Source organism: Garra rufa, chromosome 4 (assembly GCF_049309525.1).
Source record: "Garra rufa chromosome 4, GarRuf1.0, whole genome shotgun sequence".
Lineage (NCBI taxonomy): Eukaryota > Metazoa > Chordata > Actinopteri > Cypriniformes > Cyprinidae > Garra > Garra rufa.
This window is the reverse complement of record NC_133364.1, coordinates 18,104,422-18,119,377: the sequence shown is the minus strand read 5'-3', so window position 1 is coordinate 18,119,377 and position 14,956 is coordinate 18,104,422. Positions and strand designations below refer to the sequence as shown.

Here is a 14,956-nt window from a genome sequence, read left to right as displayed (position 1 = left end):
AGGTAGTTGTTAAGTTTAGGTATAGGGTAGGATTAGGGATGAAGAAAATGGTTATGCAAAGATTTAGAGATCAAAGATTTATACATCAGCTAAAGGCTGGATAAATAAGCTTTCCATTGATTTATGGTTTGTTAGAAAAGGAAAATATTTGGTTGAGATACTACTATTTGAAAATCTGAAATCTGAGTGTGCAAAAAAATCTAAATACTGAGAAAATCACCTTTAAAGATGTCCAAATTAAGTTTTTAGCAATGCATATTACTAATCAAAAAATAGGTTTTGATATATTTACAGTACGAAATGTACAAAATATCTGAATGAAACATGATCTTTATTTAATACCCTTATGATTTTTGGCATAAAAGAAAATTTTTAGGTATTTTTGGCTATTGCTACAAATATGCCTTTGCTACCTAAGACTGGTTTTGTGGTCCAGGGTCACGTATGTTAATAATAGGCATGGTAATAAGCAACTAGTCAATAGTTAATAATACTGGTGCCTATACTAAAGTGTTACTGTTCATTTTTAGCAGCAAAACCTGATTTTTTGTCAATGGCATGTAATTTTTCCTTGAATTAAATCTCATTTGTGATGAGATTTTCAAAAGCTTTTCAAATAACCAGTAATGCAGGACATCCAGCGGCTGATGAAATCAGTGTGAGCGAAGCTTGAGACCTCGAAATCCTAATCACCCCTGTCCAAATGTACAGCTTATCTTTTCCGTCTCCAAAAAGTGTGCCAGAAAATCCCCAAAGCCCAATCTGATTTAGTCGGATTGAATCGTAACCATTTCAACCCAGTCTTTCAATTTAAACAGCAAGAAGAGAAAGTCAGGCAAATGTAATAGCCGAAATAAAGAAAGACGGAGAGAGAAGAAAAACTGGGTCCTGATTTCAGTAACTAGCTGAACTCCAGCCAGCTCCTCCCTCCCCATTTCGGGTACCTCCATTTGCACATTCACTGCTCTTCCATGCCTGTTACTCAGTACAAATAAACAAGGTTAATACGGATTTGGAAATGCTGTACGTGTGTGTGCGGTTGAGGTTACGGGTCACCGAATAAGTTTCTTGTTTCAAAAGAAACAAAAGTATGGTGGGTGGAAAGGAGGGGAATGTTTCCACCACGCAAAAAAGCAGCATGAAGTCCGCCGAAAAAGACTACGAGAGGGAGGGAGCCCAGCCGCTTTTGTTGTATCCAGAATTCCCTATCTTTACCAGATGACACAGTATGGGAACTTGCCAATGCCTGTATAGTCACAGCCTCTCGTCTCCCAACTTTTTCCCCCCTCGTTTTTCTTGTTCCAACTGCATTTGGACCGCTCCAGACCGGGGGAAGTTCTTCTCCAATTGTCTCATTTGAAAAGGACGAAGAAATCAACCCCTCCCTCTCTCTTTTTCTTCCCTCCCTCCCTCCAGTCGTCCTCTCTCTCTCTCTCTCTCTCTCTCTCTCTCTCTCTCTCTCTCCCTCTCTGTCCTTCTCTCCATCCCCTCCCCCCGTGACAGAGCACACCTGCCTGATCTTGGCTGCAGGCGTCCACACAGCAATCAGCCCTCGGCCTGCCGCGCTGCACATCAGCTCCAGCCCTCTCTGGATTTGCAGATCTTCGTCTACAGCTCTACACGCTCCTGTTTGTGCAGGTAAGATTGGCTTGCCTTTCTGAGTAAGGAATAGCAGGGATTTTAATTCAGAGAACAGATTGACCGTCTCGAAGAGACGGTTTGCACTGATGAAATGTGGGTATAACCCTTCGGGAATCTGCGGTTTGGTGGTTTCTGCAGTTCATTAAGGCATGGTGCAGAAGTAAGGACTTTGCATGAGAAGTTTTCAGTGGGTTTGCTTTATTATAACATATCTGAGATGAATTAATTCATGCAATAGAGAGAATACTCGAGTATACAATGATAAAAATGCATTTATTTATAAAGCTTCCTGCATTTTTTATTTAGGTGCTTTGATTGAATTCTATTGGGAAAAGTGTATGTTCATGTAGATTGATTGCCGAGGTGATTTTCTTTGTTGTTCAGTTGGAAAGGACAAGACCTTTTGCGACTTTTCCAAATTGTGACAAGTATCCCTGCTCTTTGAAACCCCCCCGCACAAACTCACTATTGTGAAAAAGCCATTAACTTTTCGAGTGCCCTTATTCTCTCTGCTCCGACTTTTCCATCCCAGTTTTTCTTCCTTTTGTGCGCTGTTTGGCATTTCGAAAGAGTTCATGTAAGGCCTGAAAACACTAGAGGATTGCTAACAGCGCTCTCCTCGTCTGGAGAGACGTTTTGTCCTCTGGCCTCTGCTTGCCTCCACTCGCTCGAAGTCGCATCCCAAACTCTTTATCCACGCCGTGGAAGCCAAAGTGCCTTGAGCCATATCAGCTGAAGGATGAAAGCACTTCGAAGGAAAAAAGAGAGAGCGTGGGACTGGTGTCCCATTAATCCTTTAATGATATAGCTTCCTTCCAATCGCAGGCAAGTCTGACAAGGCACTTCCTGGTAATCCCACCACAAAATTCCCAGCTAACTCAAAACATTCAGTGGAGGGGGGCGAGGAAGAGGCAGCCGAGGGTTTAGACGCCTTCACGTTGGGTTAATTGGATCTTGTGTTTCTCTTTTGTTTAGGGTTAAGGTTAGATAATGCATCTTTCGCTAATTGCGAACAGAATTCACGTACACAGTTGACAGGAAACTCTCGTCCCTCTCTTCCTCCCTTCAAAGACAGTGTCCTCAGGCCACGCAATAAGTGTTCTTTGGAAGCCAAAGGTCTCCATTTGGGTCCAACTATTTGATGTTAGAAAGAGAGAGTCATTAAATGGTAGCCATGCTGGTCGCTCTCTGCATTTTCCTCTCTTTAGCCTTTTAACCCTTTGAGGAAAAAACACTAGAGCTTTGGTCCAAAGTCAAACCAGTTGCTTATGACAGATGGGCAGTTGACTTGGAAAAAGGAAGTGAGAGGATGAGTGCTTGAATGTAAATGTGATTCTAGTCAAGGTCATGGGCTCAAACTTTTTCCATTCGTAGGCCAAAATAATCAGCCGGCCTTCAGTGTATAATTGCTTACTCAACATCTGAATAACTTTTTGTGGCTTACGGGTAGGTCCTTTTGAAGACGACCATTTGATGGTTTTGATCTGTGAGAAAGTCTAATTGTGCTCTGGCAGTGGTTTTGGAGTTTGGTTTAGTGGTCTGGAACCACTTTGACCGCAGAGGGCAGAGTAGTCGAAAGCCTTGTATGCTAGTGTAGTCCAGGAGTGCAGTTTGTTGAGCTGAATATTAAGTCTACATTTTTAGGCTTTTGCACGTTGAGTGTTATATCTTTTTGTGCTTTTGTTTTGACACATGACTCATTGGAATGAGCAGATAATTACATTTCTAAAACATTCTCTTAGTGTTTGGGGAATTCTGAGTATTTAAGAGCTGTCAGTGGAGGAATGCTTTTTATAAATAAGGCAGGTTTTGGGGTGCAGTGATAAGACTAGTCTATGTGTATGTTTTAAAGTGAAGGGAGCACACATGGTTTAAATGTCCTGTAGCCTGTAAATACCTTTCTTTGAGTCATTGCTGAAAGGAGCAACAGGTCAATGAATGTGTGTGTGTGTGTGTGTGTGTGTGTGTGTGTGTGTGTGTGTGTGTGTGTGTGTGTGTGTGTGTGTGTGTGTGTGTGTGTGTGTGTGTGTGAGTGAGCAGAAAAGAAAGTAAGGTAAGGAGACCTGCTTTCTATTTTCAATATGAGTGTTTACAACCAAATGCCAAGAAACATTTCTTGTTTTAAGCATAAACTCGCTTAATTTTGTTATATTTTTTAAGAAAACAAGACGTATTACCTTTTAAGTAAATAATTACACTACCAGTGAAAAGTTTTTGAGCAGTAAGATGTTTTCTATTTGAGAATATTGTAAAACGTTCCTGTGATTTCAAAGCCAAATTTTTTGCATCATTACTCCAGTCACATGCTCCTTCAGAAATCATTCAGATATTCTGATTTGCTGCTCAAAAAACTATTATTATGTTAACAACAGTGAAGTAGATTTTTTTTTTTCAGATTTCTTTGATGAATAGAAAGTTCAGAAAACAGTATCTGAATTAGAATGATTTCTGAAGGATTATGTGACACTGAAGACTGTAGTAATGATGCTGAAAATGTAGGTTTGATCACAGGAATAAATTACCTTTTAAAATATTTTTAAACAGAAAACAGTTATTTTAAATAGTAAAAATATTACTGCTTTTGCCATATTTTGGATCAAATAAATGCAGGCTTGGTGAGCAGCAGATAATTCTTTAAAAAACATTAAAAACCTTACTGTTCAAAAACTTTTGACTGGTAGTGTATATCTTGATTTAGGACTCTTTAGATATTCACACAGGAAAACAAGACATTTGCATACAATTAATTTCAATAGATAATTCTATTGTTTATACATGAACATGTTCTATGAACAGTAACATATACACTGAGTTTGATCACATGACCTCATTTGCTGCCACACTATCCCATAAATCACTTATAGTGCTTTGAGTAAGTGAACCTTTCTCAGACATAATACAGTCTTAATAATACAGTGCAAACTATAATTATTAAACAAACTAATGTCCCACTTCTGTAACATAAACTACCTGTAGTGGAGCAGTCATAAAATTAAACTCAAATTTAGTTTTAGTGTGTACAATATATCAGCTGTTTATGTTAGTGTCTGTGTCAGTCTACACAGCCTATCAACGTCTTTTGGTTCTCAAGGTTATCTTGTTTGCAACAAGACAAGATTTGGTAGATCGAAGGAGAGTCTTTTTTCTCTACAGAGACAAATCAGACTTGCTGTGACACAACCCAGACCTCAAGATATTGAAAGACAAGAAGGGAGAGTGAAAAGCAAGGTAGAAATGCTTGGAGAAAGAGAGACCTAGAATGAGAGGAAAAGTGGAAATTTTCCTGTCTCCTCTTAATTATTAAAAGCCCACATTTATAAGACCAGAAACAGGCTAGTGCTGATTTTGGGTTCTGTGAAACACTTCAGCTGGATCAGATTGTTGCCCGACCCGCAGACGGCGAGAAATCAAAGCCGAAGGCCTGTAACAACCTGGCAGAAGCTGATAGTTAGGCACAGAACTGTGTCTGTGAAAAATCACTTCTCAAGTTTATTTAAACTCACTTCTGATAATTGTTGTCACATTGAGTCATATGAAACTGGTCCATTGGTTCCTGCTGAGAGGAACACAGCATCCTTCCTGTTGAGTCAGTTTTCAGCTGCTTTCTCTTTGATACGATCTGTGGATCCAAGTAGTGAGTGAATTGAGAAAATTACAACCTTAAAGAAAACCTATGACACTTTTTAGAATATGTAATATAAGTCTCAGGTCCGCATAGGACGTGTCTGTGAAGTTTCAGCTCAAAATACCCCACAAATCATTTATTATATGATTTTGAAAATGCCTATTTTGAGTGGAAGCAGAAACACAGCATTTTCGTAAATGTCTCTTTAAATCCAAATGAGCTGCTGCTACCCGCCCCCTTTTCCAGAACAGGTCTGTGCCTTTATAGCTCGTACCTCGGATACTCTGCTAAAAAAAAAATTCAGATTTTTCATGTATATCGCATTGAAATCATTAGATTTAAACCATATTAGTTCTCTTTCACGTCTTATTGCGCTTGAACTGCCAAATACACACAAGTTTATGTTAAAAACATGCAGGAGTTACAAAAATAGTCGGTTATGTCTGTGAAGGTAAACAGTTGGGAAAGAAATTGCATGTTTATAATAGATCTGTGTGGCAGCAACGTAATATACAATTAATAAATCAATAAATCCACTCCTCTCTTGTTTTCTCTGAGGCTGGAACTCTAAATAGTGTTCTGTGCTCATCTGTGCAGCCAAAAACAGAACAGTTAGCATGCTTTGCTCGAACTTTTGTCATGGCATTAGAACTGGTGCAAAATGCTTATATTTAAACCCCGTCAATATAATAAACCAAAGATCCAAACCTGACCTAAAATTCCCCTCATTAGCAATGAGAACATATTGCATGTTCACATTTCTTCAATGTAAGTTACCAATGTACTAATTCGCCAAAAGCCCATTTTTATGTGAACTTTGTACCCTGCCTGTTTTTTCCTCAACAAAGCCATGACACCATCAATCTGTCTTGTCTGTTTGCCTGGCTTTCATAGCAGCCTGCGGTTTGTTGACAGGACGCGACTCGAATGCAGCAACAGCTTCCCATGATCCCCCTGCAAACAGAATCGCTCATGGTGACAGCCTGTAATGCTCAGAGGGCTTTTCAAACTGCTGACCAGCTCCTGAGGCTCTAAACTTTCTGCTGGGAATACATATAGAAGAAAAGGTCTGTGCGACTCAACCGGTAGAGCATGGCGCAAGGTCATGGGTTCAATTCCCAGGAACGCAAAAGCATAAAACCACCTTGAATGCACTGTAAATCTACCAAATGCTTAAATAGTAAAGGGCAAAGTAATACCGCAGTGTGTTTGCTCAAAGCGTCTCGTTGCCCACTGGGTCAAAGGTAATTAAAGGTGTCTGACGTGATGGGTATTGTAGCCAGGCCTGAAAACGTAGCATTAAATTAAAGTCGGCAAGTTGTTGTTTTGAAATGCCACTGAATAAAACTACAACTTCTCATTTTTCTTGAAGCATGGATACTGGGTGAACCGAAGGAACCTCAAAAAATTGTTTCAACATGGTCTCCCGTGATGCAAATCAGCAGTGACGAGAAATCAGAAGTTAAAGGTTGCTTGCCGTGCTTCGCAGGAGTCGTTTTTGTTTTCTTCTGGAACTTCTAAGTTGGTCTATTGAGAGAAACTGCTATGTGCTTGTAGATGATTGTGATCATCCATCATTTGAAGTCTTTTATGGTTTCTCAGTGGAATATGTTACATATAGGATCTAAACTAAGATTGAATGTATGTATCATAGTCTTCTCTTGCTTGGGAAATTAAGAAAAGCTCTTTTCCACAGTTTGTCAAGGTCAGTTTCTGGGTTTCCAGAGTTTGACAACAGAGCCACAGTGGTTATTCGTCCAAGTGACGTGGCTGTCCAGAGGATTTGAACTACTGTAATTATGCTGTATGTTGATTACATAGACCTGAGATGACCCTGAAAAGTTGAACTGAGCTCTGGGAGTTTCTGTACCTACTTTACAATTTCCTCGTCGTTCAGAGACGTCCGGCTGCTCCTCAGACATATGTTTATACATGGGCTCGTGGACAGCTTTGTGCACTCTATCTGAGAGAGATGGTTTTTTTTTTTTTTTTTTGAATGAGGGCATGAATGAGTTTGGTTATGGAGTTTAAACCCCGGGCAGCTATCAATTTTCACAGAGATATAGTGTGCATGGCTGTCATTTTAACAGTGTATGGCAGGGGTTTTCAAATTGGGGTCTAGGGACCCCCAGGGGGCTGCATGGATATTTCTTGACTGTCAGTTTTGATCAAATGAATGCATCCTTGCTAAAAAATATTCATTGCTTTAAAAGAAAAAGTTTTTTTTGCAAAACGTTTAGTAGTCCCTGGTTTAATAAGAGTATTCCCTTTATTATAAATGCTAGTAGTGGCTGAAAATGTATGAAGCACATTTAGGAAGAATAAAATTAAATTAATGTTCATTTTGAATAATATATTAGAGCCACTGAGCTACAGTTCCTAATTCAATTTATCTTTATCTTATTTTATTAAATTTTGTCAAATGCATTAGTCATATCAAGATAACCATCAAGTCTAACAGCATAAAAAGCTGCAACAACAGCCACCAGAGACCTTAGAAATCTAATATATGCCTAAATTTGATCCTTGACCCCTGCCTAGTTATCACCCACATTGCTCAGTCACATTTTCATGCACTCTACATCTGTCATTTGACTTTTAACCTCTAACCATCACAGGTTCTGAGATGCCACCCAGCATATCGGTCCTCACTTTTAACCCCTTCTCTTCTCCATTTTACCCTCCAGGCCTCAATCAGCAACATGAAATCGGCCTGTCTCTCCCTGCTTTTGGTGTCCGTATGTTGGGCTCTGCCCTTCCGTCAGTCCGGCTTCATGGACTTCATGATGGAGGACGAAGCGGGCTCAGGCGTTCCCATGCCTCCGACTCGTAGACCACCCGTTCAGATGCCTCCTCTGCTCCCCGAGCTACCTGATGGACCTATCTGCCCCTTCCGGTGCCAGTGCCATCTGCGAGTGGCCCAGTGTTCTGATCTAGGTAAAGACTTCATGACACTAGACTAGACTGCTTGATGAAAGCTTTATAGGACACTTTAAAAAAAATATTACTGTCAGTGTTTCTGGCCGGATGTGGGCAATGATCAAGGACAATAACAAACCTGATGGAATTTGCCAGTCAAATTTCAGAGTAAAATCACAGACTGGCAACAGTTAGTTAGATATCCGTCTGATTGCCTACATATTGTTCATAAAACTGGAAAGTACTTTAAAAGAGCAGTACTTAATATTGAGTGGTGGTTGAAGTACTGCAGTTCAATTTCAAAATATTAGAGATATTAGACCTCCCCCTCCTCCTCAGACTTGACCCTCATGCGAGTTGCCAGATTAAGGATGCCTAACAGAAACAAGCGCAATCTGCATTTTAATATGCCACTGCTCATAGAACATTTTATATGGATGCCAAGGCTTTTTAAGTCAGGTAGAATCTGCAATCTCTGACCCAGTTAATTTGCTGGCCTCCATTGCTGCAATTCGCTGTGTTTTTTTTCCAGCTGGCCAGCAGTGTGTCGAAACACTTAAACACCTGTCTTGTTACCCCCCCCCCCCCCCCATGCCTCTGGCAACCCAGCAACACACTAGCACACAGAACACAATAGAAAATGTCTAGCAATGCTTTAGCAACACCTTACCAACCACAAAGGACAAACTCCTGCTTTGCTACCACCTAGGACATCCCTGTAGCCACCTCTAGCAATCCCAGAACACACTAGCAACTACCTAGCAATGCCTTAACATCACCACAGCAACCACAAAGCAATGTTTTAGCAACACCATAGCAACCCTAGCAACCACACTGAACACTCAATCACCTGCATTGCAACCCCCAGGACATCTTTGTAGCCACCTTGGAATGTCTAACAAACCAGAAATGAACGAGCAACCACATAAAACACAATAGAAACTGACTAGCCATGCCTTAGCAACACCCTAACATCCCCCTAGCAACCAAACAGAACACTCAAACACCTGCCTTGCAACCCCCCAGGACATCCTTGTAGCCACTTTGCAATGTCTACACACTAGTACCCAGATGCAACACAATAGAAATCACCTAGCAATGTCTTAGCAACACCGTAGCATCCCCCTTGGAACAACCTAGCAACCAGACAGAACACTCAGAAACCTGCTTTGCCACCCCACAAGATATCTTTGTAGCCACCTTGCAATGTCTTGTAACCCAGCAAAACACAAGCACCTAGGAATGCTGAAGCAACACCATAGCAACTGCCCAGCAATGCCCTTGCAACCACACAGAACACTCAAACACCTGCCTTGCAACCCCCCATAACATCCTTGTAGTCACATTGCAATGTCTAGCAAACCAGCAACACACTAGTAACCACATAGAACACAATAGAAACGGCATAGCAATGCCTTAGAAACCCCCTAGCAACCACACAAAACACTCAAACACATCTTCATAGCCACCTTGGAATGGATAGAAAATTTAAAGCCCTAGAAAATGTCTAGCAATCAATCGAATAGTCATATTTGTCTGACCTAAAAAATGTTCAAACTTGAAACTGCCTAGCAACACCCTGGCAACCCCACAGAGCACTCAAACAGTACCCACCCAGCAACACGCTTGGAAAAGCCCAGAACAACCTTGCAAAGCCACCCAGAACTCCATTCATTGGTCATATTTGTCTGACTGTATGGCCTGCAAAACCTGCAAATGTTGAGCTTGTTCAATTCCATTGTTTACACCTGATGTCAATTATTTCATGACATAAGCTGTCCCAAGGCCAAGCTGTCTCTGTTTGATCTGCCCATTGTTGAGTCATGATTGAATAACTAATGTCACTGTTTCAAAACCACTTTAAATGTTTTCATATGCTGTTAACTGCCCTCACTTCCGTAGATGACTAAGCACTAACCTCCAGACGACTGCCTCATTTTCCTAATTGAATTCTCAGGCGTGTATGTGTTTGTTAATACGTGAAAAAGTCAAGTCTTCCACAAAATTACCATTTCTCTAAATGTAAGATTACTCTGTCTGCTGGGTCACTGTGATCTACACTAAAAAGAGCATTAGAAACAAACACATAGTGGACTGATCCTTCATTTCCCAGCAAGCTTTATCCTGCATTGTAGAGTAATGTAGATTTGCTGTGGCATGTTGTCTCAGCGTAGCTTTTTCAAACAGGAAATTACTTAGAGCTCTGTTTGATAGACAGAATGTCTGTTTGGAAAGGAATACTGTTGACCAGGCAAAACAGCAGTTCTCAGTAATTCTTTCACAATGTTAACACTCATCCCCGGTTAAAATGAACAGGGGATGAACGAGAACGAAAATGGGACTGAGAACAAGGACAAATAAGTAAAGAGCGAATATTTGTGGCCTCCAGCGCTCATCTGCTCCGCAGGTCTTTTGGCATGAAACAGAGCTGGAAAAGAATGGAGGGAGGGGGGAATAGGTGCGCCGACAGGCCTGTTCTCCATCTAGCTTCACCTCTTTTCAGTGAAATATGTGACCCAGTTTATACAGGTCTGCAGCTGCGGGGAAAACCGTCTGGAAATAGCGCCAGAACCCAAAAACTACTAATGGCAAATATGAATTTGTTTGTCTAGGAAAGTTTGATTAAGAGCCCACTTGTGTTTTTGCTTCCTAACCACAAGCTGTAAGTTTGAGGTACCAGTTGATATGACGTTAGTATGTCACAAGTGGGATAAATGTAAGATATTCATTGTTTGAGTGTTAGATGATGGACCACAGCGTTTATGAAAATCTGGATTAAACGGCATGCCCTGTTTTTATTCTTCTTACCAATAAAAGTAGTAGGAATGAGTTTAGCATCCATAAGCCTGTTAATGATACTTTTTTGTTTTTCCCCACTCTTGATTTTAATTCATTTGCTGATGTTAATGACTAAATAGTATTACTAACCACAGAGGACAATTTGTTTTTTGAACAGTTTAATGTTTGTTCCATAAGGGTTGCCAGACGTTCTGAAATTCTAACATGTTTACTAAAATTAAGCTTTTTCCCCTAAGTTTTATTATGTTCTTACTGCTTTTTGGATTGCGTACTGATAATATATTCCATAATAAAACACATTTTGACCCACATTGATTACCGTGATTTTGGCTGACACATGTAGCCACTAGAAAATGAGACTAAACAGAGCTGAACGAAAAGGAACATTTGTAAGACATCTCAGCAGCAGTTATACATCCAACTGTGATCTCTGTGTCCTCCGTCCTGTGGTTATATAATTAACAGGGACATATTCTTAAACTGTTTATACACATTCAGTGATGAGGAAACTCACCGCATAACAAAACCAAACAATGTTTGTGTGAGGTTTTGCCTAAAAGGCTTTTAGTGCTGAATGTGCATTTGTGTTTACGTCATTTTTCCTGTTTTTCTTATGTTTGAAGCAAACACTTTGATACACAGTGGCCCCAAAAAGCTTTTGGACAGTTAAAAATGTATCAAATTAATGTGCTAATTTGTTTCAATTGGAAAAACATTTCAAACAAAGTGTGTTTGTGCCATGTGGTTTGATATTTTTGTTAAATCACGCAAAGACGTTCATACAAATGGAAGTGTGTAAATATGTTTGCTTACACTTTATTTTAAGGACCAGTTCTCTCTATTAACTCACTTGTAACTCAATAAACTCATAATTTACTGTTTATTAATGGTTAGTAAGGTAGTTAAAGAGAACCCTGGGTATTAAGACTTGTATAGCTTTATATAACGTAAATGATGCTGATGCTACCTGTTGCTGTTTTCACCACAACACAACTTGGAAAAAGTTATAAAATACTGATAAAATGCCACATTGTGCAGTCTTTGGCTGTAATTTTCAGTTGAAGGGCAACAAGAGAAGCAATGTAAGTGTTCACTGCTTTCCTAGTGATCCGTAGAGGGGAAAAGAATGAAAAGATGCCTGTGGATGAATAAAACTTCCTAAAGACCTGCGTCTTTGTTCTCTACACTTTAGCCCTGATGCCTTTGAAACTGTTAGTAGACCACAGCTAATGAATGAGCTTACAAACGGCAGAGACAAGAAACGCTAGATGCCATCCTGGCAGGATGTAAAAATGGCGACATTTGTCACGACACCGTAGACACTGAAGGAGTTTCTCAGCGTGGATTTCACTTTATATCCAGCAGCTTTTAGACTCCTTGTGGGGTATATCAATGGTACAGCATTTCGATTAAGCCTACACTTATATCCATCGCCAACTGTAAGCTCTTTCAGTAGCTGTGGTCCATCATATCAGTATGTAATTTTCAGAGTTGTGTTGCGCTAAAAATAGCAACAGGTAGCGCAAGTAGTTTACAGAGTGCAACCATTTTACATCATCGAAATAATGGCGCCCACATATCCCAAAATATGTATAAAACGATCTGGATTTTTTACAATAACGTAAATCTTTCATGGGTTTTCTACTACATATTTCAGTAAAAGACACCATTTATGTTATATTAAGTCATTCAAGTCTTAATACCTTATATCCCTTTAAGTTTATGTATGGGGGTCTTAATATGTTCATTCAGAATAACGCATAAATATGTCTTCATAAGTACTAATAAGCAACTAAATAGTGAGAACTGGTCCTTAAAATAAAGTCTCACCATACGTTTTAGTTTTCACATATATTCTATTCATGCATATCCTCATCTGTAGCACATTAAATGGAAGCTGTGTCATACTGTCGTCCAATGTTGGCAAAAATCAAGTTCCCCTTGTGTGGAAATCTCATGTCAGCTTTTTCATTTGACAGCATCGAACAATTTTTATAATCCTTCCAAGAAAAGCTGTGAGATGTCTGGCATAAGAATGTCTATGATTAACTCGGTGAACTTTCAGAGCTGTTTCGAAACACTAAAACTTACGTGAACCATCGTAATAACTCTTCACATTGTTACACTTTGTGATGGATTGGTGCAGACTGTCCAATTGCACATTCAGGCTTTTTTTTTTGTTTTTTGTCTATGGGGTGCTTACAAAACCTGAGGGTTTTGTAAGGAGTTGGTTCATTGTTTATTTTTTTAATGCTGTTTTAAGTGTTTTATAGTTGCACTCATTAGTTGTACTCATATTTTATTTCATTATTTTTTTTATTTTGTCTTTGTATAGCCTTAGTCCAGATTTGTGTTTTTCTTCAAGTTACACATGTAGAATGCTAGCTCATAACAGTTAATAGAAATGTTTCTATAAACGGTTTGTCTATACAATGATGGCTGGAGCTCGTCCAAAACCAAAGACCAGCCCAGAGTTCACATTCTTCCTGCCATTTAAATGTTTTTCAAGAATGCAGCTACTCGATTTAGTACCACTCTTGGTATCTGAGTGTGTTGGTGTTGGATCAGGATCCATATGTCTACAGCTGATTTGATTTCAAAGCCATAAAAGCCTAGATCAGCTCATATCCCATTTCATCAGTGTCATTTTTCTTACTACTTGTGGTTTTTGTGTCTCTCAGGTTTGAAGAACGTTCCAGAAAAAATTCCAGTTGATACCACTCTCCTGGATTTGCAGAACAACAAGATCTCAGAGATCAAAGAAAACGACTTCAAAGGCCTGAAGAGTCTCCAAGTGAGATATTCAATTACTCAGTCTTTCCCTTGTTCTCTCTCTCTCTCTCTTTCTTTAATTGTCTAAATTGGATCGTAGAAGCAATGACATTTCTCAATCCCCTTTTAAATCCAAGTAACCCTCATGGGACAAATCCTATTTCACTTTGATATATACGTTTTGAGATCAATTGGCTACTTGCTGCTGATAACTGGAAGTGACAGAGTGATGTTTTTGCAGTGACTTTAAAAGCGTCAATTAAACGCAGAGAACATAAAGTCCAAACGTCCAAATCAAAACCATTTGTGAGCCTCATTTCATATAAAAGAAAAATAATTCTCTTCCCAAAAACAAATGCTTGAGCAGCACCCTCCAGAGAAAACACTTGAGTGCTGTTTGTCTGCCAAATCTGGAATTGGGTGCTAAAACTATGCTTTGCAACCACAGCGATCTTTGAAGGCAAATATCTCCTTCAAGTTTTCGAAAACACTGCTACAAAAATTCCCTGGAGATCTTCACAAACATTTTACAAAACAGAGCTTTAGGCAAACTCATAATCTGGAATGTGAAATCCTCTGTGTTTCCAATCCATCTTCTCCAGAAAACCGCTCTCAGTGTGAGAAATGTGTCATTCCCAGGTGCACAAGTGTAATGATTCACTTTTGGAGCGGATTCTGAACTTCAATAAATATGCAGCCTCCCATCGAGGGCCCTTAGCTGGTTCTCGCTTTCCAAGCTCAACATCCACATAGCGCCTGGATCTAATGAGAGATGAATGCAAACAGAAGATTTTAATGCACTGGAATGTACTATAGATTATAGCAAGTAGCTTGTGAACCTTTTATGACTGAATGTCAGGGCAGAAAATAATGACAGATTTCACTGTTGACTTTCTAAAACTTAAAAGTTCTTAAAAGAATGTCTTTTTTTTTGTTTTCAGACACTCATCCTGGTCAACAACAAGATCACCGCCATTCATGCCAAGGCCTTTTCTTCTCTGATCAATCTGGAGAGACTTTACCTGTCTAAGAATCTCCTGAAGGATGTTCCTGCAAACATACCGAAAAGTCTTCAGGAGCTGCGCATTCACGAGAACCAGATTAACAAGATAAAGAAGTCCTCCTTTGCCGGCATGGCCAATGTCATCGTCATGGGTAGGAATTTTTGTCCGTTCTTATTAGAAAACTACATGTGGAGTG

The 14,956-nt window shown here is 39.7% G+C and overlaps 1 protein-coding gene across 1 annotated transcript in view; it reads left to right on the top strand.

Moving 5' to 3' along the window:
* Positions 1-1,387: 1,387 nt before the first annotated feature.
* Positions 1,388-14,956, top strand: part of dcn (decorin) — a 14,274-nt gene continuing 705 nt past the window's right edge. The window contains exons 1-4 of the mRNA XM_073837763.1: positions 1,388-1,638; positions 7,954-8,203; positions 13,666-13,778; positions 14,698-14,911. Coding sequence (XP_073693864.1) covers positions 7,969-8,203; positions 13,666-13,778; positions 14,698-14,911 — 562 coding nt within the window. The 5' untranslated portion in view covers positions 1,388-1,638; positions 7,954-7,968. The remainder of the gene's footprint in view (positions 1,639-7,953; positions 8,204-13,665; positions 13,779-14,697; positions 14,912-14,956) is intronic.